Source organism: Artibeus jamaicensis, unplaced genomic scaffold (assembly GCF_021234435.1).
Source record: "Artibeus jamaicensis isolate MK-2021 breed Jamaican fruit bat unplaced genomic scaffold, CSHL_Jam_final contig_548, whole genome shotgun sequence".
NCBI classification, from domain to species: domain Eukaryota; kingdom Metazoa; phylum Chordata; class Mammalia; order Chiroptera; family Phyllostomidae; genus Artibeus; species Artibeus jamaicensis.
In genome coordinates, this window is record NW_026521883.1 from 4,510,130 (window position 1) to 4,533,801 (window position 23,672).

Sequence of the window (23,672 nt, forward strand, 5' to 3'; positions counted from 1 at the left end):
GGTGGAGCGCCCAGATCCTGGTTTCTAAACACCTTTCTCCTAAGAAAGGAACCAGAGTTCCTTGGAAAAATGATTGATTCTAAGGCTGAAACAGGGAAAATTCAAGAAGAGCCTGGAATATTTCATGGTGCCAGAAAGAATAAAGGGCTCAAAAAAGATTGGGCATGTTGTGGCCAAAGGTGGAACAATTTCATCAACAAAATAAATAATCATAGTATAACGTAAAATAAATATTGTTACAAATGTCAGATAAAACAAGTATCTATAGGCCATACCTATATAAAAAACTGAGTAAGTGAGTAAAGGGGAGAGACACACTGTCTTCCTTACAGTAGAATTCCAATGAATAAATGTAGAAAGAAACAAATAGAAAATTACTATAGGGCTAACATCAGAGTAATAATTATTGTAGACAGAATCTACTGATAGACACCAAAATTAATAAGCAAAAGTTTAGGGACAAACACAGGTTACACAGCCTCAAAGTATGTCCCCCAAGAGAAAAATAGTAACCTTACTGTGGAGAAACTTGCAAAAACTACCCTAGAAATCACGTTCATGCCATTTAAGAGGAAAGTCTTTGAAAAGATAGTTTTATCGGGAATAAGGATGAATGGTCACAAAACGGTATGTCATTGAATCTGTACTAGTATGTCCTTAACTCTGCCTTTTGTGACCCTACTAAGTTCCCACAGGCTAAATGAATCTGTATATTATTTCACCTTTTAATTTTTTTCCTAGTCCTCCACTTTAGTGTCTTGTCTGGAAGCAGAACTTTCTGAAGTTAAAATACAGACTCATATTGTGGAACAGGAAAACCTCCTTCTCAAAGATGAACTGGAGAGAATGAAACAAGTAAGACTGTGTGTTGCTTAGGGGGGGTTCTCAGGCAAGGGGGCTCCTAGAACGATATGCAGCTGATGGTCTTCTGGCTTTTCTGGCCACTAAATGTCCCTTTTACTGAATCATGGCAACTAGCATATTGCTTAGTCAAGTTGAGGGCTTGATCTATTTGTAAGGGTTACTATTGCTAAATCTCTAAACGTTGCTCTAGTTTGTAACATATATGTTATAGACTGAATTTCTGTTGCTATAAATGAATCATAACCACTTTAGTTTAAGAAATGTATTGTTCTACTTTTTCCAAACCAGGTGAAAAAGTAATATGTTTGTCTAAAAAAAAAGGCCACTTTGGCTTATAACTTTAATAACTGTTCACCCAGATTCATGAAGACACAGGTGAAGCTAGTCCTTCTTATCCCTTTTCCTTAAAGCAAGTATGAGGTATCTGACTAAGACATAAGGGTGAATTCTAGAGTATTATCAGGGTTGCAGTCTCATGAATTTGCCTTTCAGAAGCCTATTTCAAAGTTTCAAAGACTTAATTTTAAGTACAAGACAGAGTTTGTTTTAAAGTTATATCCTGGACATTGTCCTATTTTATTCTTTATTCTGAATTTTCCAGTGAGTACAGGAATCTTTCTGTTTGAAAGAATTTAGTTCATTTCATTTAATTTTCTTCACTAAAGGATTATTTTAATAGTGTAACATTTTTAGATGATAAAATTCTCTCTCTTGTGTCTGTTCAGCCTATGAACACAAAAGTGTCCTTCCCGGAATGCTGAAATACTGAGTCTCTACCACCAAGGGTTATGTTCATGTCAACCTCTACTTGGCTCCTGTCAGTCTTAATTTCCTAATGGGGTTCTGAGACTCTCAGGGAATTTGTGTCTCTCATAATGCTTAGTATAGTGCTGGTTCCTAATGGGTGCTTTAATAGAACCTTTTCAAGTCAGATGCTACTGTACAGAGTATATCTCTTCTGCCATAATAGAAGAAGCTGACTGTCCATGTAAACACCGCAGAAGTTAAAACTTACAGGCCCTTTTCTGGTAGATAAGTGTTCCGAAGCTGTTACTACCAACTTCATCCCAATGAACTTTGGCACATTTTCTTTATTTACCTTTTGAAAATCTGCCTGTCGTTCAGCCTTCAAGATGATAATGATTGTTCCAAATCCATAGCATGGGACACATGTGACGTGCAACTTTGCTAAGCTAGCGATCAGAAGAAAAGGGGCAGAACACACTGAGGAAGGACATCATTTGGCAGATTTTTACTGCATATTTTTTAGAGTGGCATTGATGTAAATTGTGGCAGGAAGTTGCTTCATAGCATTCTCTCGGATCACAAGAGTGGAATGGTCCCTGAAGGGTCAGCCCATTGTCCCTGCCGTACAGCTGGGACCTACAAAGCATGGGCTGCCCTATATGACCTAATGACTCCTTGTTCACAAAGCATTTTTATCATCTGTTACACTGAAAAGAAACATGAATGGCATCAGCAGAAGTCACACGCCAGTTTGTAGACACCTAAAATGATACCAGGCTTTGTGAGGGTCAGGGAGTGGGGAGGCAAGGTAGTGAGCAAAGGAGAGAGGTCCTTCACAAAACCAATGGCCAGGTACTTTAAAACACATTTTCCTGTATCCTTCTCACTTATTTAGATTTGTAAGGTATGCTAGATTTGTTGCTGGTTGAAGACAAGATTCAGCCCTCAAAGGCTATTTTGTCATACTCTTCCTAAGCTAAATGTAAAAGAACTCCAGGTAGGAAGTAGAAAGATGGCCATAAAAAATCATAATGGTAATAAAAATTAAAAATTTGAAAGTCAAGCGAATTGGAGGGAAATTAAAATTGTATGCACTGTGGAAAAGAGTTAAGAAGTATAAGAAATAGTCTCTTTAAGGCAGTAGTTGGAGGGAGGTGGGGGTTGCTCCCCCACCCTGGGACATTTAGCAGTGTTGGAGGTGTTTTTGGTTTTTATCACTGGTGTGTGGGGAGGGGGAGGGGTGCTGCCGGAATCCAAATGGTAAAGCCAGACACGCTGCTACCCACCCTACAGTGTGCAGGACAGAGCCCACAGCAAAGAATTACTTGGCCCCAAGTGTCAATAGTGCTAAGGTTGATGCTGAAAAGAAACAAAAAATGTCTTTAGTTTGTCCCGATTCCATAAAAGGAGAGGAGGAAGCCAGTGTGTCTACCCCAGCAACATTGTACTGAGCATGTCAATTTGTGCATCTTCCAAAGGGAAGGGTACATGGAACAGGCTGAAAAACATTGTTTTATCTTTAAACTTGCCTTTGTATTAATACATTGTACTTGGTTCATGCCAATTCTATAGGCTCGACTGAGATTTTTGAAGTTAAAAAAGAATGAGGAAAATGTATTGTGCTGTATGTACACAAGTTAAATTGATGACAGGATATCAGTATGTTATTTCTTCTATCCTGAAAGTAAAACAGAAAGCCAGGGCCATTATTTATTAATGTCTGTCTGGTTAAGTCTGTGTGAACCAACAGTCAACTGGAGAATGGAGAGAAGCTTAGCAGGGAACATTGTGTTAAAGTTAACTGTAGTCCCTGAGAGTTTAGCTGTCCTCTGAAATATCTAGCAGCAGCCATGAAAATGCCCTGTTTATAAATACATTTTTATAAATATGGGCATGGGATGTGACAGGGGGGCTCATTTGCTTATCTCTTACAGCTGCACAGATGTCCCGATCTCTCTGACTTCCAGCAAAAAATTGCTAGTGTTCTAAGCTACAATGAAAAACTGCAAAAAGAGAAGGAAGCTCTAAGTGAAGAATTAAACAGCTGTATTGATAAGGTAGTGAAAATAAGACGGCTTTTTACCATGATTATACAATGTGTACCACAATGAGCATTTCTCTGTGCACATGGGCCTGTTAGCCTAACTGTTCCAAAGTCTCCTGGAAGAACATTTCAGCCGGCATCACGTGACCTTAGAGCTGAAGCCATGGTTTTAACAGCAGTCTAAATTAGTTGCTTAATAACTATATTATTAAATGCAGCAATACAAAGTTAGTCTCATTTTAATATGTGGCCATGCTACTTAATAATAGTATTTGAATCTATCGCTATCTAGTTATATATAATATAAACATATTGTTGTATTTAATAATCTGAGATCTATTACACAGACACTTGTTTTTCTATTGCATTTTCCCTAGTAAATCCAAAACAATGCTTTTGTCCCACCTTATTTTCCTGTTACAATGCACCTTTGAGATTTCTAACTGCCTTCCAGGCCACGGTGTCTAACCTGTAAAATATGAGGCAGTGAGAAAGGAAAATGGGAATGCCCAAAGAAAAGAGACTCCTCAGAATTGAAGGTAGACAGGGGGTCAGTTAGGAAAATGTCTTTCACTTTGCTCTGCTCCCCATGTAAGTAGATGGTACTTGATCTTTTCAGCATAAGTGGAGGCACATAATTGAGGCTAGATATGTTTGCAAAAATGCCCTATTACCCTTTTTCTCTTCCCAAAACAGTTGACCAAATCAAGTCTTTTAGAGCACAGAATTGCTACGATGAAGCAAGAACAGAAGTCTTGGGAACACCAGAATGAAAGCTTGAAGTTGCAACTAGTGGCTTCACAGGAAAAGGTATGTGGACAATTCTTGTTTCATCTGCACAGTTCGTCTTCCTGTGTCTTCCAGCAGAACCCACAGAAGAAAGAACATTCCAGGTGCAAGTGGCCTAAAAGGGCTTAGAATGATTCAGTTTGACTAATATTTGATACAAGCATAACTTGAATATTTCCCTCATAGTTCATTATTATGAGATTATCTCAACATTATGAAATTACTTATTTATGAAAGCTTGAAAATAGTGTGCAAAAAGAACTGCTTGTTTGTAATTTAGAAGTGGGTTTCCTAAGGCGGGTTCATGCCCTATTATAAAGATCTGTATCACCATTCCTTTTACCCATTTAATTTTTTAATCGAAATAGTTGAGATGTTAGCAGAGAGTAGGGTACTAAGAGTATGTATTTTTATTTTCAACTAAGAGGTCCTTTACAAACCAACCCCACAGGCTTAAATATAATTTCTAGAAAATTAGGTAAAACCATCTTTTGTGATACCAGTTGCCGCTCATTGGCTCTATAAGGTAGCACTTGGTAATATACCAGATGATTATATCGGCAATATCTTGCTCTAGGCATAGTTCATCATTGTTGTAAATATAATTTAACATCTTATAAATATATATAATATGCTCAGTTTCCACTGAGCCTTAGTAAAAAGCTGGAGATAGTGCGTAGAAATGGGAGGGACCCAGGGGTTATCTTCTCCAAGCTCATTCACACCTGGACATGCTGCAGGCTAGACCACAAGGATTTGGGTCACTGTGTGAGGTTGCTCTCCTCGTGCAGGTTCAGAGTTTAGAGGACACCCTGCAGAGCGTAAACCTGCAAATGTCCCGGATTAAATCTGATCTACGAGTGACTCAGCAGGAAAAGGAGGCTTTAAAACAGGAAGTGATGTCTTTACATAAGCAACTTCAGAATGCTGGTGACAAGGTAATTTCCTTTTTTTATGGAGGTATAACTTTATACAGTGAAGTATATACATTTTAAGTATACGTCTTGGTTATTTATGTATATGTATAATGTAAAATGTAGTTTACATATCTCCGTGTCTGTGTTTGTGTAACCACCACCTAGTTCAAAATATAAGACATTTCCAGCACCCAACAGGCTCTCTCCTGTCCCCTGCAGTTGAGAACCCCCAGGAAACCACTGCTTTACCCTCTGCACCCTAGATTAGGAACCTTGTTTCTGAACTTCATATAAATAGAACCATAGTGACAAGGTAACTTTTTGTATTGTGCAAGTCAGAAGACCATGACTCAGTTGTTTTGTTGTAAAACTAAAACATTTTGAAGTTGTAGAAAGCACATCTCACTTTAATATCACAATGCCGCTTCATCTGTGCACAAATAAAGAACAGTGTTGCGGATGCCATCCTTGAGTAGATGTTGAGATTCTTGTCTTTCCATAAAAGTACGCATTAATTCAGTTATTTTATCTCCTGATACTTTTCAACTGTGATTTTTTTTTAAATAAAAGTTTCCATTTTTAAAAACTACTTTTGAGCTGACATTTTTCTCCAAGTGAGATGGTATCTTTTTTCTGTTTTGACTTAAAAGGCTTATCTAGTTCTGTTGCCTTTTTTAAAAAATCAATTTTCAGGATCCCAAAAGTCACTTTGGTAGCTTAAAGTATATTTCTGTGTTCAGGCCTCAATTACATGGACAACATGTGCTTTGGGATCTAAAAAAGGATATGATTACATGTGCGAAAATGGAAGTAGAATTGAGCTTGTGAAAGCTTTCGAGTTAGCAGCGCATTTCAGAGTTCCCTCCATGTCTTCTGTTAGCCAGGAGAGTAGTTATCTGGGTTCCAGACATAACTTCATAAGAATGAGGCAGTTTTTTAGCCTACCAGTCTCTTTGTACTTGTGTCCTTCATGGAAGTGGGACTTGTCGTTCAGTCACCTTTGCTACTAGACTTGATGGGGCTCTTTTGCCAAAGACTGTTTTAAACAGAGCATTTACACACCTTTTTTTAAAAGTAAATCCCAATAACATTGTTTTATTTATTTCTATCTCTCTGTGTGCATATATACATATATATGCATGTATGTATACATACACACATATACACTTGCTCTCATTAGAAGACAGAGATGAGAGTTGAAAGGCACTTACTAAGAATTGTTGGCATTAGGTAAACATGACACTGAAAAGCAGAACTCAGCTTGTTTTTAAGTTTAGCTCTACACCTCTCTCTTAAGAACTGGGCCCCAGAAGTAGCCAGCCAGCCATCAGGATTCCATAGCCAGCAGCAACGGCTGTCTTGGGACAAGTTGGACCATCTGTGGAATGAGGAACAACAGCTGCTTTGGCAAGAGAACGAGAGACTCCAAACTGTGGTGCAAAACACCAAAGCAGAGCTCACATACTCCCGGGAGAAGGTACTGGAAATGTTGTGCAAGGTGGCATGTGTTTGAAAATGCTTAGTTTGATGTGAAAATGAATGTTTGATGTGTTGAAAATAGTTGAAAGGCATGGATTTGAGTGTTCTCTTGCAGTAGACTTATTTTAAGAATGGTTTATTTATCATTCACTTTCATTAAGGTGTATCCTGATATGTTTATACAATATTATTCATTTTTGTATAAGCAGTTCTATCAGTACATTAAAATCTTATTTTAATCCTCATTCCAAAGTATAGGCTCATGGAAGTTGTTAACCATATGTCATTCTTCAAACAGTCTAGCCATTGAGACTAGTATAGTACAAAAACGGCCAAGCAAGACCCAAATCTGTTTTGTCTAAGTCCTTTGAAGAGAAAAGGTGCCCCTTTTCAAAGGGTATTTCCAGGTTTAAAGGCCAGAACGGTCTTTAAGGATCATCTCTTCCAACCACTGAGTTGATGTTTAAGTTCTTTACCTCTACTAACCAGCTGTGTTTAACCTTTACTTAAACACCTGTTTCAAGGAATAGCTCTCTGAAGGGCCACAGATTTTCATTTAGCACACCTACTATGGGCCACAAAGTCTGCTGTCACTGAAGCTTCAGTGTCAAGTAAGACAGACGTGGTCACGGTCCTCACAGGACTTCACTGATGTAAATATGTTGCTTCAGATGTGAAATAGATGGGACTGTCACCTTATGTCAGAGCAGAAGTGTGTAGGACTGTTTTCTTGACTTCCATTTGGCAGAACCAGAAGTCCCCTCCTTCCCTGTCTGTTCCTTACAGTGTTGGGCTTTTAGAGCCAATCGGACTGAAAATAGATTTACCTAGAAAGGATCTTTTTGAAATACAATGAAGCAGGCTTCAAGGACTAGCAGACTTGACTGATAAAATATCTTTAATACAATGATATCCAAGTGGTGAATAAAAACGTTCCTTATGTTCGTGGTTTGCTTTCCTGGCTCGGTGATTACATTAACGTCTCTTCCTCTTACATTTGTTCTGGTTAGGTCCGGGAACTGGAATCCAGCCTTCTCCCCACCAAGCACCAGAAACATCTCAGCTCGTCAGGGACCGTGAAGCCCACGGAGCAGGAAAAGTTGAGCTTAAAGAGAGAGTGTGAGCAGTTGCAAAAGGAAAGATCTCCTACAAATAGAAAGGTGAGCTTTTAAGAGTTTCTACTGCGTGTCTACTATGCTCTGACTATGACGTGTCCCTAAGTGTGCATTTCTTCCCGTGTGCTTCCAAGGAAATGACTGCAGTGGCATGTTTTCGTTTTTCCTCACATCTGTGTTCTGGTAGTCTCGTCAACAGTATGCTCCTTTTTGACTGAGTGGTGGTTAAAGGTACAATTAATTAACTTTAAGCTTTCACAAAGAAGACAGTTATTCATCTTTATTTAGTATTACCAAACCTTTATAAGTTAATAAAGTATATATTAGGAACATCTTAAGGTCTGTATGATCTATTTCTTGGTAACAAATTAAAACAACAAACATTTGTCTCACAGTTTCTGTGAGTCAGGAATTCAGAAGCAGCTCAAAGGAATGCTTCTGGCTCAGGGTGTCTCACGAGATTGCAGTCCAGATATCAGCCTGGGCTGTGTTCATCCAAAGGCTTCACTGGAACTAAAGGATCCACGTCCAGGTCCATTCACATACCTGTTGGGGGGGGGGGCTTCTTTCCCTGCTGACTCATTGTCACAGGCCTCAGCTCCTCACCACCTGGCCTTTCCTCAGGATATGGCGATGAGCGATAAGAGAAAGAGATCCCAAAACACCAGCACGCGGAAGCTCTTGTACCTTTTATAAACTAATCCCAGAAATGATAAGCACCATTATTCTGCTGTATTCTCTTGGTCACACAGACTAACCCTGGGAGAGAGAGGCGGGGACCATGCAAGGGTGTGAAGACCAGGAGGTGGAGATTATGGGGCACCATCGTGGAGACTGGCTACCACGTGGTTAAACCTTTGAGGCACAGTTCAGTTCTTTGTTCCATGAAGTTAGAGTTCTAGGCCAGTGTTACTCTAGGGGTTCTTGTTATTACTCATTGTTCTTTCCTTTTCTAAACTAAAACTCATAGTTTTCACTGTTTACTTCTAAAAGTTATGGTTTAAAAATCTGGCAAGAATGATGATCGTTTATTTTATGAAAATTTCATAATTTTGTTATTAGTCAAAGTTATGATGACCGTTGGCAGTAAGAAGAATGATTGTGCTCTAAAGCTGAAATGTAATTTAATTTACTCAAATGTAAACTTTTACATTTAAGTACACTTTTGAAGTAAGACAGTGTGGGTTTCATCTAGCTACTCACTAAGGGAAAAAAATCTAATGATAGGTTTTAACTTAACAATGAATTTAAATATACTTTGGGAGACTACACTCTGTTTAACAGTTCTTGCTACTGTCTTCATCTCTTCTGGTAGAAGCAAAAATTAATATATTGTTCTAGCATATTGTCTTATCTTTTCTATTTAGCAATATTCCAAATCCCAGTGTTCTCGAGCTCATTAGATTCTTCTTATAAAAAAGAGAGTTCCAAAAATGGATAGGCATAAAATCTTCAAATTTCATCTTTAAAATTAAGAAAGGAGTTATAGAAATCAGGGTTTATGTATTCCCAGTTTTAAATCTTTAAACTTTTCTTTAAGACAGTATTTTTTCCACTGCAGATCCATAGTAGAGAATCATAAAATTGATTCAGGGAAACATCAGCATTTTTATTAATAAAACATACCACAAACTATGAGTACCTGGTAAGGATAAGTATTATTTCTGAAAGTTTTCCTTCAGTGATATGTATTTATAAGTAATACACATGTATACGTAACAAGTGGAAGTGGGTATATTTTCTGAGTTGCAAGGTAAAATGTATTTCATACAATGAGTGGCATTGGAGTTTGAAAGCCAGCTCCCTTAAGAAATCTGCTCTGCATGAAGAGTGGTGATTATAACTACGTGACTTAAATGTAATAAACGCACTGCATTATTTTGTTTGAGTTCCTTCAAGCAATGAACCCAGCTTTCTTTCAAGAGCTGAGGTATCTGACTAGTGTAAACTTGTCAAAGTAAAGTAGAGCGATTCAGATGGAGGTTTTGTTTTGCTTTGTTTAAAGGATATTTTTTGTTTGCTTTTTAACAGGTCAGTCAAATGAATTCCCTTGAACAAGAATTAGAAACAATTCATTTGGAAACCGAAGGCCTGAAAAAGAAACAAGTAAAACTGGATGAGCAGCTAATGGAGGTATAAGCTTTTAAGCAAATGGCCTTAGCTATGAAGAATATTTTAATCCATGAATGAGCCATTTGTTGGGGGAGCCTAGCATAGCATTGAATTCGTATTATGAAAAAAGTGAAAATCTAAATATGCTGCCAAGCTGAATTCTTTGGTCTGTCTTAGCAAGTTTGATGGACATTTTAGCTTAATACACAGTCATGGGAATTCATCCTGCTTCACAGAGGAAGGAATGGGAATGATGCTGACTGTCCTGACATGTAAGGACCTGTTCGAATGGCAGGGACTGTCCAGAACTAGCCAAGAGACCCACGGCTGTCCTGCCTTTGCCGTGGTTGTAACAGCTTCCTGGTACCTGCCATAATATAGTGTTTTATAGATATGGCTGCTCTCTAACAACCTCTAGGAAATCCATGCAATATATTCGAGAACATTAGCATTTAGAAGTTTAACTTTCAAGTGTTGCCACTGTTCGTTACATTAGTAACTCAGCACTGGCTTGCTAGAAGTACAGCTGTTAAACACAAACCTGGCAGCCTGCACCCTGGGTTTCAGTCTACTAGATGGCTGAGAACTGAGAACAGTGACGGCTCTGAAACAACTTATGTAAAAATCCTCCCTAACAAGTTGTAATTTCATTGAGATACTTTGCTTTGGGTAGGTGGAAATATTAATCCAATGTTTGTGAACTGTAAAATTTTTATAAGGTTGGGAGGCATGAGTAGAAAATGCCTTTTTTGTGTGCCATTAGAAAGTACTATGTATACAATTATTTTTAAGCCAGAATATTGGAAGGAAGAGAAATGTTTAAGTATGTTTATGAAGCTGGGCACATACAAAGGTAACTTGAAATAGATGCTTGGTTTTTAAATGTGAAACGTGGGCAAACATATCACACTGACATTTAAATGATCACTGAGGTTTCTGTCACTTTTATGTCCTCTGATTTATTCACTAATAGAGAGGTTACTGAACTATAAATAGCGAAATCCAAAGCATTTTTTTCTTTCTCTGACAGCGTATAATAAATGTCATAGGAATTCATACTGCTTCAAAGGTTCAAAACCTTGAGCCCGCGGGCTGTGTTTAGATGCAGTTATGCTTTTCTGATGAGATAATTATATACTGTAACAAATAATAAATCTGAATCTAAGGTTGCTGTGTCTACTACCACACTGAAGAGCAACAGGGTATATACTCCATCACTACTAGACCTTCTCCAAACGCTGCCAGCCGGCCAGTTCTCCCATTGCTCTCACTGGCCTTGGAAACCCCCTTATCTCCCCAAGCAGTTTTTCCTTCTATTTTCTTCCTGATCTAATAGTAAGTGTTTACTAATGGATAAGGGAGTGTACTTGGCACTAGAGCTAAATAAATAAGAAGCATGAATTTTCAATGGAAAGACTGAAAAGAACATCTTATACACTATTCCAACAAAGCTTTCTTTAGGAAAATAAGACTGAGCTATTACTCCATATAGACCTGAACAAATTGGATTTTTTTAGTAGTTTTATTGAAATATAACTCATATACTAAAATTCACCTATTTAAAGTATACATTTTAATGTTTTTTGTATATTACATTAATTTTTTAAATTATGGTAAATATATGCATAAAATTTGCCATTTTAACCATTTCTAAGTGCACAATTCGGTGGTGGTGATTACATTCATGATGTTCTAGAACCATCACCACCTACTTCCAAAACTTTTAATATCTGTACAATTTGTATACAGTGTAGTTGTTGGTTCTTTGTCAGTTCTTACTGACTAAAAAGCACTCATACTCAGGTATATAATACACTCAATTTGTACTCTTCTTTCTCTTTTTATAACTCATACTTCTCTTCTTTTTATAACTCCTGCAATTTTGTTTTTGTTTTGTCTGTGGCTAACCTGTGCCTAGAACTCTGTGGTTGGAACTAGCAGAGAAGGGTGCAGTTCTCTGCCTGAGATAGTGTGTGAAGGTAGAACATTCTCTTTTAATGAATTGCATAGCATGGAGACATCTCATTCAATTCATTGTACATGTAATCATGTCTATTGACTGTAGCAGTTAATAAGTACTTAAGAAAAGAGCCAGTATTCATTTTCATTTTGCTTTAACTGTAGAATATGTTTCTGTCTACATTTACATCAGGATTTTGCTCAGTATTTACAACTCAGTATTTGAAGACATGTGATGAAAACTATCCCACTGATATAAAATCATGGGATCATAATTCTTTATGTTCCTCATTCCTGAAAATAAAGTGGTGGGTTTTCTGAATCTATAACATATTTCAAAATGGGTAATGGCCCACCCCCAAAATTTAGATTGACAGAAATGGATAGTGGCTCTGAAGTTTCATGATAACCTTTCATTGTAGTCGTGTCTTAGAGGACCTTTCCCCTTTTCACAAGCCTGGGGGTACTTCTCGAGATTAGTATTTGTTCATATTTGTTGCATGCCTTCCATTGAGCCCTGTGTCTGCTGGATGTGTCAACAGACGGGAAGTGGCATGATTCACTGGCCAAACGCAATGCATTCTCCTCTTCTCTTTCCTCTCCCCAACTCTGACTGGCATGTGATACGCATACCACCTCCTCATTGTCTTGAACAAATACTTGTATTCCATGTACTTCAGTTCCCAGGTGTTCTGGGATATCACCTTATGCCCCAGAATTGCCTGTTTTACTGTGCTATTTAAAAATATTAACACTGCTAAGCTAAAATAGTTTAAAATAATTTTAGATGCAAGATCCTTTGAAAAAATATTGCTAACTTGAAAAACATGTAGTCGTTGAATGTTTGCTTTTAAGAATCTTTATGAATGGTAAGTTGCAAGCCCCTAAAACATAACCACTCTCTCCTTTTGTGTACTCCAACCCCGTGTGGTTGTTTTTTAAAGAGGGATAATTAAATGTTCTAGTGCACAGGTGGCAAGCACAAGGCCTGCGGGCCGAATCTTGCCCTCCACCTTGTCTCTACTCGGCGGCAGTGCCAAGCTCTCGCTTAACTATTCAGGAGTAGTTACATTTATCCAGTCCTAAAATTACATTTGGCCCTTTGAAGGCAACCACGAGGCTGATGTGGCCCCCAGTGAAAATGAGTTTGACACCCCTATCTAGTGTTAAGAAAAACAACGAAATAGAATCCAGACATTATGTACATCATGTACCCCATACCCTTGTACTTACTCAAGAGTGTGAAAGAACAATCTGAAGTCTAAAACTTTTAAGAAGGACTACTGATTCATTAATTATATTGTCTCCCAAGCAAAATTATTCTTCCCATTTACTTCTTACCCAGACCCATACGCTATCCTGATTTGCAAGTTGTCATGGGGTCAGGCTTCATTACTCTCTGCTTAACATTTTCAGGAGCAGGTATGTGTTTGAATGTGCTGCAGCTGACCAGGCTTTGCCCTTGTCCTCCAGATGCAGCACCTGAGGTCCACTGTGATGCTTAACCCAACCCCTCATGCTTGGGATCTGCAGCTGCTCCAGCAGCAAGCCTGTCCGATGGTGCCCAGGGAGCAGTTTCTGCAGCTTCAACACCAGCTACTGCAGGCAGAAAGGAGAAACCAGCACTGGCGGGAGGAACCTGAAAACAGAACCTCCGAAACCCACACACCAGAGGTATGAGGCTCTTGTTTTCCTTTAACAGAAGCTCAGATCACCTAATTATTTGACCTGTTTATTTGACATTATACCGGTTGAAAGGTGGAGACAAAGAATATAAATCTTCTGTCAGAACTGCAGTGCCTTTTTTCTTTTGTTTTTTTGCAGTGTTGCTTTTGAGCCCTCAGCTTCTAAGCTGGGTAATTACTTGTTCTGGGTCTCCTTTGCACATACGTAATTGATGATGGATAACTTATACATAGGGCACAGTCTTGTCTGATGCCAAAAGTATTACAGAATTCAAGTGCAATTCTAGGACATGCATTACTAACAAAGCTTCCCGGGTTTTCCTGTACCAGAGGCGTGCAGCCTGCTGACTTCCGTGGAATACACAACCAGGGACTTTTCACAGCTAACAGTCCAATGTGTAGTCAGTGACTTTTTAGTTGACATAGTTCACTTAGAGTTTTTCAAACTACATCATATAAAAAATCATTTTTAAGATAATAAAGATCTTCCCCTCCCCTTTGAATTAGCATTATCCCAGCTCACTACCAGATACCTTATATCACCTAGGTTTTCAAACAGTTATTCTCTTTAGGGCTTCACTCATAATCATCCTTTTCCAGAAGTCTCTTAACTCTTTGGTCTTGTGCATTTAGTTTATTCAGAATTAGAAATAAAATTAAAAGTACTCCTCAGTTTGTGGAATTATAAATTAATTCTTTCTGGTTTGGATGCTCTTCTATTTTCAAATACTTTGCTTCTCAGTTGACATTTGATAAGGAATTTCCCAACTCTTTTTCTGTAAGCCCCTCAAAGTGGCTTTGCAAAGTCACATTCACACTATAATTATACATCAGAGCAGTTCTCTGTTCCTCTCCTAACATATATCTATGCTTTGTCATGGTGTACTTCCGCCATTTTCTTTCCAGCAAAGCCTTTAAAAATGTTTTTCTTTTGTGCTTTAAAATCCATGTTTTTAGAAACTTCCTACATTCCACTTCAATTTTCAAATATTAAAATTAAGTTCTTGAATAAAAACTTGTGATGGCGGGGTATTAGATGCTTCAACTCTTCATTACAGAGTCGATTTATAAAACCTTGACCTCATTTTTTACTGGACATTTTAAACCAATGACTAGGCGAAGGTTCTATTCGTTGCTTTCTCAGGCACATTATTATCAAAGCGTGCTCTTCCCAGCCCCCCACCAATGGTTAAAAATAAGTAATCCCAAATTATTGGAAAAATAATTATTCCAGTTGCTTCAGGATTAGGGAGACAAAAATAGGTTAAGATTTTCATACTAAAACGAAAAAGCTTCTCCAGTCAGACGGCAGGGAGGGCTGCTCTTTGCTGTCACTAGAACGCCACCACAGGCTCTGCTGTGTCTGTAACGGAGCTGACACTAGTTTTAAGGATACTATTAGAATTTGCACGTTGTCTCTGTGCGTGGAGTGGTGTGATTTCTTCTGCCTTTGTGTCGTGCTGCCTGCCTACGTGGTGTTCATGTGTGTGCTTTTAAAAATTGCTTGCATTGTACATGTGTGAATTTAGATTCCTCCCCCCAAAACATAATCTGGACATCAGGGTGAAGTGTACCACTTGCCTTCTTTCTCTAGGCCTTGCTACCGGAGCAGCGAGCAGTGCATGCAGATTCCTGCAGAAGGATTGGGCACCTGTGAACACTGGGCTGCTATGGATGGCATTTCTTACCATGGCAGACACTCAGATGCACACACCCACACACCACACAAACACAGAGGCATAAGCTGAGGAATGTTTTGGAATCAAGTGCTCTTTTAAATTATTATTAATATTAATAATAATATTATTATTATGCCTTTGCAGTATTATGTCTCATTTATTTATATAGAAATGACAGAATTTGTGAATCAAATTCACAAATTTTAGCTTGTTCAAAATCATTTTATTTATACCATTTAAAGAGTGTGGATTTGAGATTCTTGAAAGGATGTATTCCATATATTTTCTCATTCCATATGTTGTAACTATTTTTAATAAAAGGTACTACTTTTCTATATGGAATTTGAAGAAAGTCAGGGTTTATTTATACTGTTTTGTATGAGATGTACAATACTTTTTTGCCAGGAAATTTTTGATGAAACAATAAAACAAATTTTAAATATGACTGCCTTTGTTTTCCTCTTTCCCCACTCTTTTGCCATGCTCCTTGTTCTTTAAATTAATTAGCTATTATTGTTGTTTTTAGGGCAAATGGAAATCAGGCATTTTCCATTTTACGTTTAAATTTTAAACAGCCATTTTATCTTTTAAAAGGTAGGATTTTTTAAAAAGCTAGATGCTCTCAAAGTCTGATTTCTTGAAATTTACTTTCTGCATTATACTTTGGCCTACTACAGTTTTCATCTTCAAAGTAATCACATGGTTTAGTTGTTTCTTTTATGTTTGAATAAATGCTATTATTTCGTAATACATTGGCTTTCAACTCATGTTTGGTCATTCTGTGTGATTTTTAAAGGCTGGTTATCCCATCAGCCACTAACAACTGAGTTTTACTTAACATTTGAAGAATTTTTTAAATTGGAAATTCCTGACACGAACATTTTAGTGGACTGTGGGGAGGGGCCGTCACTTGCATTGTAATGTGAGGAGAGGAAAAGAAGCCAGGGCTCTGTGCTGCCCTATTTCAGCTGTTTGTGGGGAAAAGCTTCTTAATTTTAAATCTGTTCGGTTGATAAACGCGTCCTCCAGCCCGACGTTTGCTTCACACGAACAAGTCAAACTGGAAACAGATGAATAAAACAACTGGCAGGAAGAGGCTAATTATCATGAAGAAACACTTAACAGCCTCACAGTCAACAGCCATTTTAAAAGAAAAACAGATATGCATATTTCGAGCTTAATGGAAATGTTAGACAGCCCAGAATAAACTCAGTTTTTGTTTTGTCGTTAAGAGGGCCAGTATTGCAAAAACCCAAATCACAGATGGAAGGTTGATAACCATCTTTTAGCTTACTTTGAATACCTATTTTACTAACAGTGCACACAGGTATTAAATTGTGGGTTCTAAGAATTTTGCTTTATCTCAGGGGAAGATTGTAACACAGGTAAGATTCTTTTTTGTTTTATCTTTGATTCTTTCTCTGATAGGATTACTTTTCTAACACGTACAACCCATGCAGTGTTCAGAACTCCCATTTCATAAGAAATCCACCCTTCCTGTTACAGAGGAAAACATTTGCGGTCTTTTCCTTAGGCACCTTATGGGGAAAATAAACTATTAGTGTTTTCACTTCAGTGTGGCATGATTTTCAAAGGATAATGCATGTTTTTTTCTTCCCTTCAGGAAAACCAGGAGCAACTGGTCACTGTCATGGAGGAACGAATGATGGAAGTTGAACAGAAACTGAAACTGGTGAAAAGGCTTCTTCAGGAGAAAGTGAATCAGCTCAAAGAACAAGTGAGACTCCCAGGTCATCTCTACCCTCCCATCTCACATTCCCCTTTTAACTCATTTCACATTCCTTTATTGCCATTAACTCATTAACTGTTTTCTGATACGGGCAAATTCTACCATCAATGTATAGAAGAAGTTAGGATTCATGTTCCCCCATACCACTTCAAAAATATGAATTCTGTATTCTACATGATTTTTTCTAAAGCTCTTATGAGGCATATGTTTGTCCACAATTTAAAAAAAAATGTATATTTGTTAACAGTATCATAGTTGTTTTTGGCCCAAGACAGGAAACAGTCCTACTTAAATAAACAGAAAATTTATATTGGTAAAAAAAAAGGAGGATAATATATAGAACTCCAGCTTTCCTGTTTGTGACAGCTATGATAACCCCCCAAAGTACTTTATGGCTATAACCAGATTCAAAAGGCTGTGCTTTGAACTAGAAGCCAGACTCTGAACTCTGTCCACTAAGTGGCCTGGACCTTTTCACCTTCTGGTGGTCGGTGCGGCCTCCATGTTTAGAAATTATATGTGTAGCCACTAAACAGACATGCAAAGAAGGGCTACTTTCTGAGAACGTTTGAGGCGAACTCGTAGGGGTTGGCAGGAAGAAGTTGCCCAACCTGGTTTTCTAGATAAGTAAAATTTAGGGAGAATAATCCCAAGAGAGGGCCTTCATTCAGAGATAGACAGAAGCTTTCCTTTATCCTATATCTTAATATACAGAATGGAAACAAAAAGTCCTGTTAAAAAAGACCATTGACTTGATTTAACCCTTTAATCATTAATTTATTCAGTATATAGTTATTACATGCCAGGTAGTAACTGCTGTAAGCACTAGAGAGACAGCAGTGAACAAAATAAAATTGCTGCCCACATGTAGTATAGTTCACCTCTAAAGTATTGAGCATTTGTCCGGTAATAATTTCAAAAATAAAGAAAATGGGGTCCTCTATTTTCAGTAGAGGGGAATGTGAGAAGGAATACTTGCTGCAATCCAGAGAATTTAAAGAAAGTTTCCTAAAGGCCTCTTAAACCTAGTATTGTGCACTGAGTAAGGTTTTAACAGGTGAAGAAATGGTGGGGGCGGGGGCATTCCAAGCTACGGAAACATCATGCAGTTATGACAATATTTGGTGGGGGGCGCGAACATCTGCAAACACCTTGGCATTAATAGTTTGGCATAACACTGTCCTGGGAGAAGCAGGAGAGGAAACTAGAGAGATGGGAAGGAACTGGCAGTAGAGGGCCTGACATGCTGAGCTGTGGAGTTTGAATTTCATTCTTTAGATGATACAGAACCATCAAAGGATCTTTTAATGGAAGGGAGGGAGGCAGGGAAAATTGTATTAGAACGGGGTCAATAGAGAGTAGGCTAGTATGTCACACTTGCCAGTCATCTACGTTCTGGGCTTCATCATTAACCTGCGGAATGCTAATAAATCAGTTAGCCACTCTGTATGCCCCTCAGCCTTTGTACTTTTAGCTGCCCTGCTTGAAATTATGTGTAAACGAGTTAAAGGTATAATGAGGAAAGAGGGATTAGAAAATACTGACAAAAGCAATAATAAAACTACCCAAAGGCTGCTGACAAGTTTTCCCACCCTATCCTAAACTATATATTCTAACCATAAGTATTAGAATAAATATCTTCTAGAAAAGGCACTATGTAAAAGAGAAAGAGTCAAGGAAAAGTAACTGCCCAGGTCTTATTTCTTTGTTATGATACATGAGCCACATTTTAAATAGGCAGTAGGTTGTAGTTATGAATAGGAAGATAAAGCATCTGTTAAGAATGAAGTTAAATACAGTTCACACCCTACAACTCAGAAATTTAAGTCATAAAAGTATTTCATATTTTTCAGGAATGAATAAAGGAATAGTACCTGATTTATTTAGGTGGAAAAACACTTTTCATTTCTGAACCCTGCAATATCAGTTTGTTCTTTTTATCAGTGAGTTCTACAAACATTATGTAAAGAAACAGTTTGGAATAAGTGGATGTGCTCCGCTTGTATTTCTGATGCCAGTCTGATATTAAATCTGTATTGTAAAGTAAGAGAGTATAATTGATAGAAGCCATTTTGCCTTTGTAAACAACTGTCCATATGTCAGACTGTAACTTCAAAGATTAACAGAAATGGAGTCAAGATGTTTCTGGTTCTGTTTCTAGCTCGGCAAGAATACTAAAGCAGATGCAACGGTGAAGGATTTGTATGTTGAAAATGCCCAGTTGTTGAAAGCTCTGGAAATGACTGAACGGCGACAAAAAACAGCTGAGAAGAAAAATGACCTCCTAGAAGAGAAGATCGCCAGCCTCAGCAACATAGTCAGGAATCTGACACCAGCACCATTGACTTCTACACCTCCCTTGAGGTCATAGCAAAGCCAAAGGATACACTCATGTTTGTGCACTTTACTGGAATGGGTGGAACATTTCAGTAGGTTCTGTTAACCTTTTTTTAAATTATTAAGTTAAAAAACCTTTAATGGCTTCAAGTTAAGCCTACCTTAGGACTGCCAGCAACAGAACTGAAGTCTTCATTCACTGTAATGAGTTTTTCTAAACGGACTCTAATGGGAGTTGCAAACAGTCATGTGTTTCACTGTTTGAAGTATTCCTAACTTTTGAATTTTTAAGAAGATTCTAAGAGCCACCAAGAAGGTAGATATTGAAAACAGTTCAAGAACCTTAGAACATCAATTTTGAATGAGTTTTTTGAGATAATTATTAAGTTCTAGCTGTTTTCAGTTTGATATCTAATTAATTTTGTGTTTTGATCTTTATTTTAAACCAAATGTATGCCTTTTTAACATTTAAATATGGAAAAGTCATTCTGTTTCTACTAGTTTTATTCTTTGAATTAACTGTTAGGCTTCCTACTTGGCAACAGAAACTGGGCTTAATAACCACTGAGGTCAAAAAAGACAATCCATAGAACTCTACCTTCTGAGACCTATGACAGTATTATCATTCTCGATGTATTATAGATATATAACTGATTTACTCAGCTGCACTGTTAACTAATTCTGAAGCTTTACATTCTTTAAATAGCCCTCTTTTCCTTCTTATAAGTTTTACTTGAGAACTTGTCTTCTAACAATGGATAAAGCCACATTCTTAAAGCATTTGAACTATAAGGAAAGCACTGAACAAACCACTTTGGAGAACAGCTACTCTTAGAAGAGAGAGAAGGACCCCAGGTGGGTTTCTCTCTCTCAAAAGTCTGGGAATTCATGCGGTTACATTTGGGGTTGCCTCAAGAACTCAGGGAACAATACTTTAAACTGTCTTCCTGAAATAACGTAGGTAGGGCCTTGTAAGAATTTAAAATGTATAAACCACATGACCTTATTTATTTGTCTTATATTTAGAGCCATAGTGAGATTTTTATTTCTGCACTGTTAGTGAATATAATCTTCTGAAAAAGGGCCTTGATTTTACAGTTAAAATCCTCTTCTAAATTATGGAATAGTTATTATTTGCTTATTTGTTTAAATAGATTAAAATTTCCCATACTTCCTATTCCTCTACACCTCAAATCTGATAATAAGAATTTCTTACTGGACAAGTAAGTACTGGCATGCCAGCTGAGGAAAAAAGAGTGCCAAGTAGCATTTCCCAGTTAGTATCAATAGCAGAACTTTATAGAACAATACACATTTTAGATTCAATAACTTTTTTACCCTCCGAGTAGAATCTGCAAAGTAGCCTACATTAGCCAGCAGTTGGTAGAGGACTTAGTAAGTGTAGGGCACTAACACAGCCTATCACAGCCACCAATTTGTTTTTGTGAGAGAGCAATTAGGTAAGAAAAATAAACTGCTGTATCCCAGGAAGGCCAAACCCACTAATTCACAAGCAGTACAACAGCAAAATTAAACACTGCTTTATGGGCAGGAACAAAAGATGAAGCAAACTGCAAAAGGTGAAGCAAATTGCCTAAGACGTCATATGTCAGAAACTCAATCTCAATACAAGTTGCATCAAGGAATTTCAGAGTTCCTCCAGGCCTAACCGCGTACCATGTCTCAACTGCCAACACAGAAGTCCTCACTACAAGAACCCTGACAAGGCATGGTTGTTTATGGGCCTGGGAGTTCACACTCATGAAGCAAACCTTTTCACGTCTGGACAGCCTTTATCAGAAAGTCCTGATTTCCTCTTGGAAAGGGAATTTTAACCCTTCCCTACAAGTATAACTTTAACGCATTTGAAATCTGCTGTCACTCCTTCCCTCATCTTTCTTTTCCAAAGATTACTAGTAAATATAACTACCTTTACTGCTTTGGATTTAACAGAATCTTTTTCACTTAAAATTGTGGTTAGGCCTAGGTTAAGGTCATAAATAAACTAAGTGTCTATGGTATAATTACATGATGTATAAGTTACTCAACATTATTGCCATCAGAAATGAACACCAAGAATATTCCTCAAATATTTACCTTAGCATGTGCTCATGTTGTAATTTTTACACTATGAAAAGTGTAGCTTAATTTGTTTATTTCTCATAAATCTGTATTTATGTGTGTATAAAATCCTGTACAGTAAATGTGAATATGACTTTCTGGAAAGTTATAGACTACATTTAGAATCCCTTTATCCAAAATCAAAATGCTGCTCAGATGAAAGTTTGTTTAACCAACATCTAGGTGCTTAATTTCTTGCTTTACTGCATTTATAAGATTGGGGAAAAATCAAAATGAGAAATGTAGTTACCTTAAACTGATACATGAGTGTGGCAGTTCATTTTTATAAAGTAGTTTACAGTAGAATTTAACTGGCAATTGATAATATAGCTTATAGCTTTTTAAAAGACCTTTTAGCCCTGGCTGATGGGGCTCAGTGGATTGAGTGCTGGACTGCAAAGGAAAAGGTTGCGAGTTCAATTCCCAGTCAGGGCACAAGGCTGCAGGTCCCCGGTAGGGGGCTCACGAGAGGCAACCACACATTAATGTTTCTCTCCCCCTCATTCTCCCTTCCTTCTCTTCTCTAAAAATAAATAAATAAAATCTTTCTTTAAAAGTTTTTTTAAAAATCAAAAGACCTTTTAAGGAGATTAAACTTAAATGATTAGATATTGCTTTCAGACTTTATAATAGTACTCTTTAAAAAATCACAAGTTATGTATAATTTTATAGACATTTATAGCTGCCTGTTTGTTAAAAGCACTGGTTAAACTTCCATTTGACTTCCTAAGGACAGCTATTTAAATTAAGTCATAGAAGATGGGATCTTCATTTCAAGGAAAGAGAATTTGCTTTTGTGATAATAGCATGTTGCACTAAGAAGAGGAAAATGTGGATACTAAAACTTGGGTTCTATTTCACTTTCCTCTGCTTTTTAGAAACGTGGGCTCTTAAACTTATATTTGTGAAGGGAGAAAAGTAGAAGGGGAGGGGTAGAACCACCATAGTGGAGGGGTAGAACCACCATAGTATTTTATTTATTTTTCTAAAGTTTAATAAACTCAGATTTTAAAACTGTTTTAAATGTGAATGCTCCCCAGAAGCTTCAAATGCATTTCTGATGTATTTAATCTTAAGCATCTTTTACATAAATGGATCACCAAGTCACAGGCTTTCACGGTATCAGAGTAGCTGTTACAGGTCTAGTATTTTAGTAAGGTGCCAGTACCCAAGGCCGATACTATTACTATGAGGAACTTTTTTTTAAAGAATGAATGAGACTTCACAGCAGATTTTATGTTGAATGAGCTTCTTATTTTTGTGATTTTTTTTCTGAGTGAAGGAAAAGAGAAATGTTTTGCTACCGTCAGCATTTTAAAGGTATCCCCAGTCAAGGGAAGACTAAGTGCTTTGTAATAAATAGTATTAAGCAAGTCTGGTTTTGAACAGATTATCTGGAATGACTCATTGGAATGATATAATCATACAAGCCAAAAACCATGTCAAAGCCGAATAACCAAAGCATTCCATATTTAAAACTTATTCACTATAAGTTTTCATTATATCATGTTTGGACCTATTTAAACATCTCAGAACTGTAAAATAGGGTTGGTATTATGGCATATGAATAGCTGCTTAATAATAAATCCAAGTTAGCTTTCTGTCTCTCAGTTTTTCTGAAAGATATGTTAAATTTATTCTTATGGGAAGACATCACAGCATGATTTAAGGGAACACTGGTTTTGTGAAGGAAAACCTGAGTTCACCTACAGCCATCTCTAGGAATCTTCTCAGATACAGATTAATGTGTATGTGTTTATATCGGCCTTGTATATTTCATCTCAGCCATTCTATCTTAGAAATTTTAAATATGAGCTTAAATGTAAATAAATCATTTTGCAAACATGACTATTGTGTTCTATACATGTTGAACTTTCACAAACAGTTTCAGTATATTTATCATTGGTATTTAGTGTAAAAACATCAAAATATTGCACTTAAAATTCTGCAAACACAGAATCTGATCCTCTACTCCAGACTTAATGAATCAGATTATGCATTTTTTAAGAATCCCCAAATGATGTGTATGTGATTTAGGTCCCTGTCACTTCATTTTTGTCACAGAATTGATAAC

At 37.3% G+C, this 23,672-nt stretch overlaps 1 protein-coding gene across 4 annotated transcripts in view; it reads left to right on the forward strand.

Moving 5' to 3' along the window:
• Positions 1-23,446, forward strand: part of NIN (ninein) — a 94,829-nt gene extending 71,383 nt beyond the window's left edge. For 3 of the 4 annotated variants that reach the window (XM_037155599.2, XM_053670033.1, XM_037155602.2), the window contains 10 exons: positions 742-855; positions 3,546-3,668; positions 4,352-4,465; positions 5,236-5,382; positions 6,659-6,838; positions 7,851-8,000; positions 9,987-10,088; positions 13,500-13,700; positions 17,015-17,128; positions 19,302-23,446. In XM_037155599.2, the coding sequence (XP_037011494.2) occupies positions 742-855; positions 3,546-3,668; positions 4,352-4,465; positions 5,236-5,382; positions 6,659-6,838; positions 7,851-8,000; positions 9,987-10,088; positions 13,500-13,700; positions 17,015-17,128; positions 19,302-19,511 (1,455 nt within the window). In that variant the 3' untranslated portion in view covers positions 19,512-23,446. Of the gene's footprint in view, positions 1-741; positions 856-3,545; positions 3,669-4,351; positions 4,466-5,235; positions 5,383-6,658; positions 6,839-7,850; positions 8,001-9,986; positions 10,089-13,499; positions 13,701-15,305; positions 15,931-17,014; positions 17,129-19,301 lie in introns of those variants that run through there. The other variant, XM_037155605.2, reaches the window with a different exon arrangement.
• Positions 23,447-23,672: the final 226 nt, after the last annotated feature.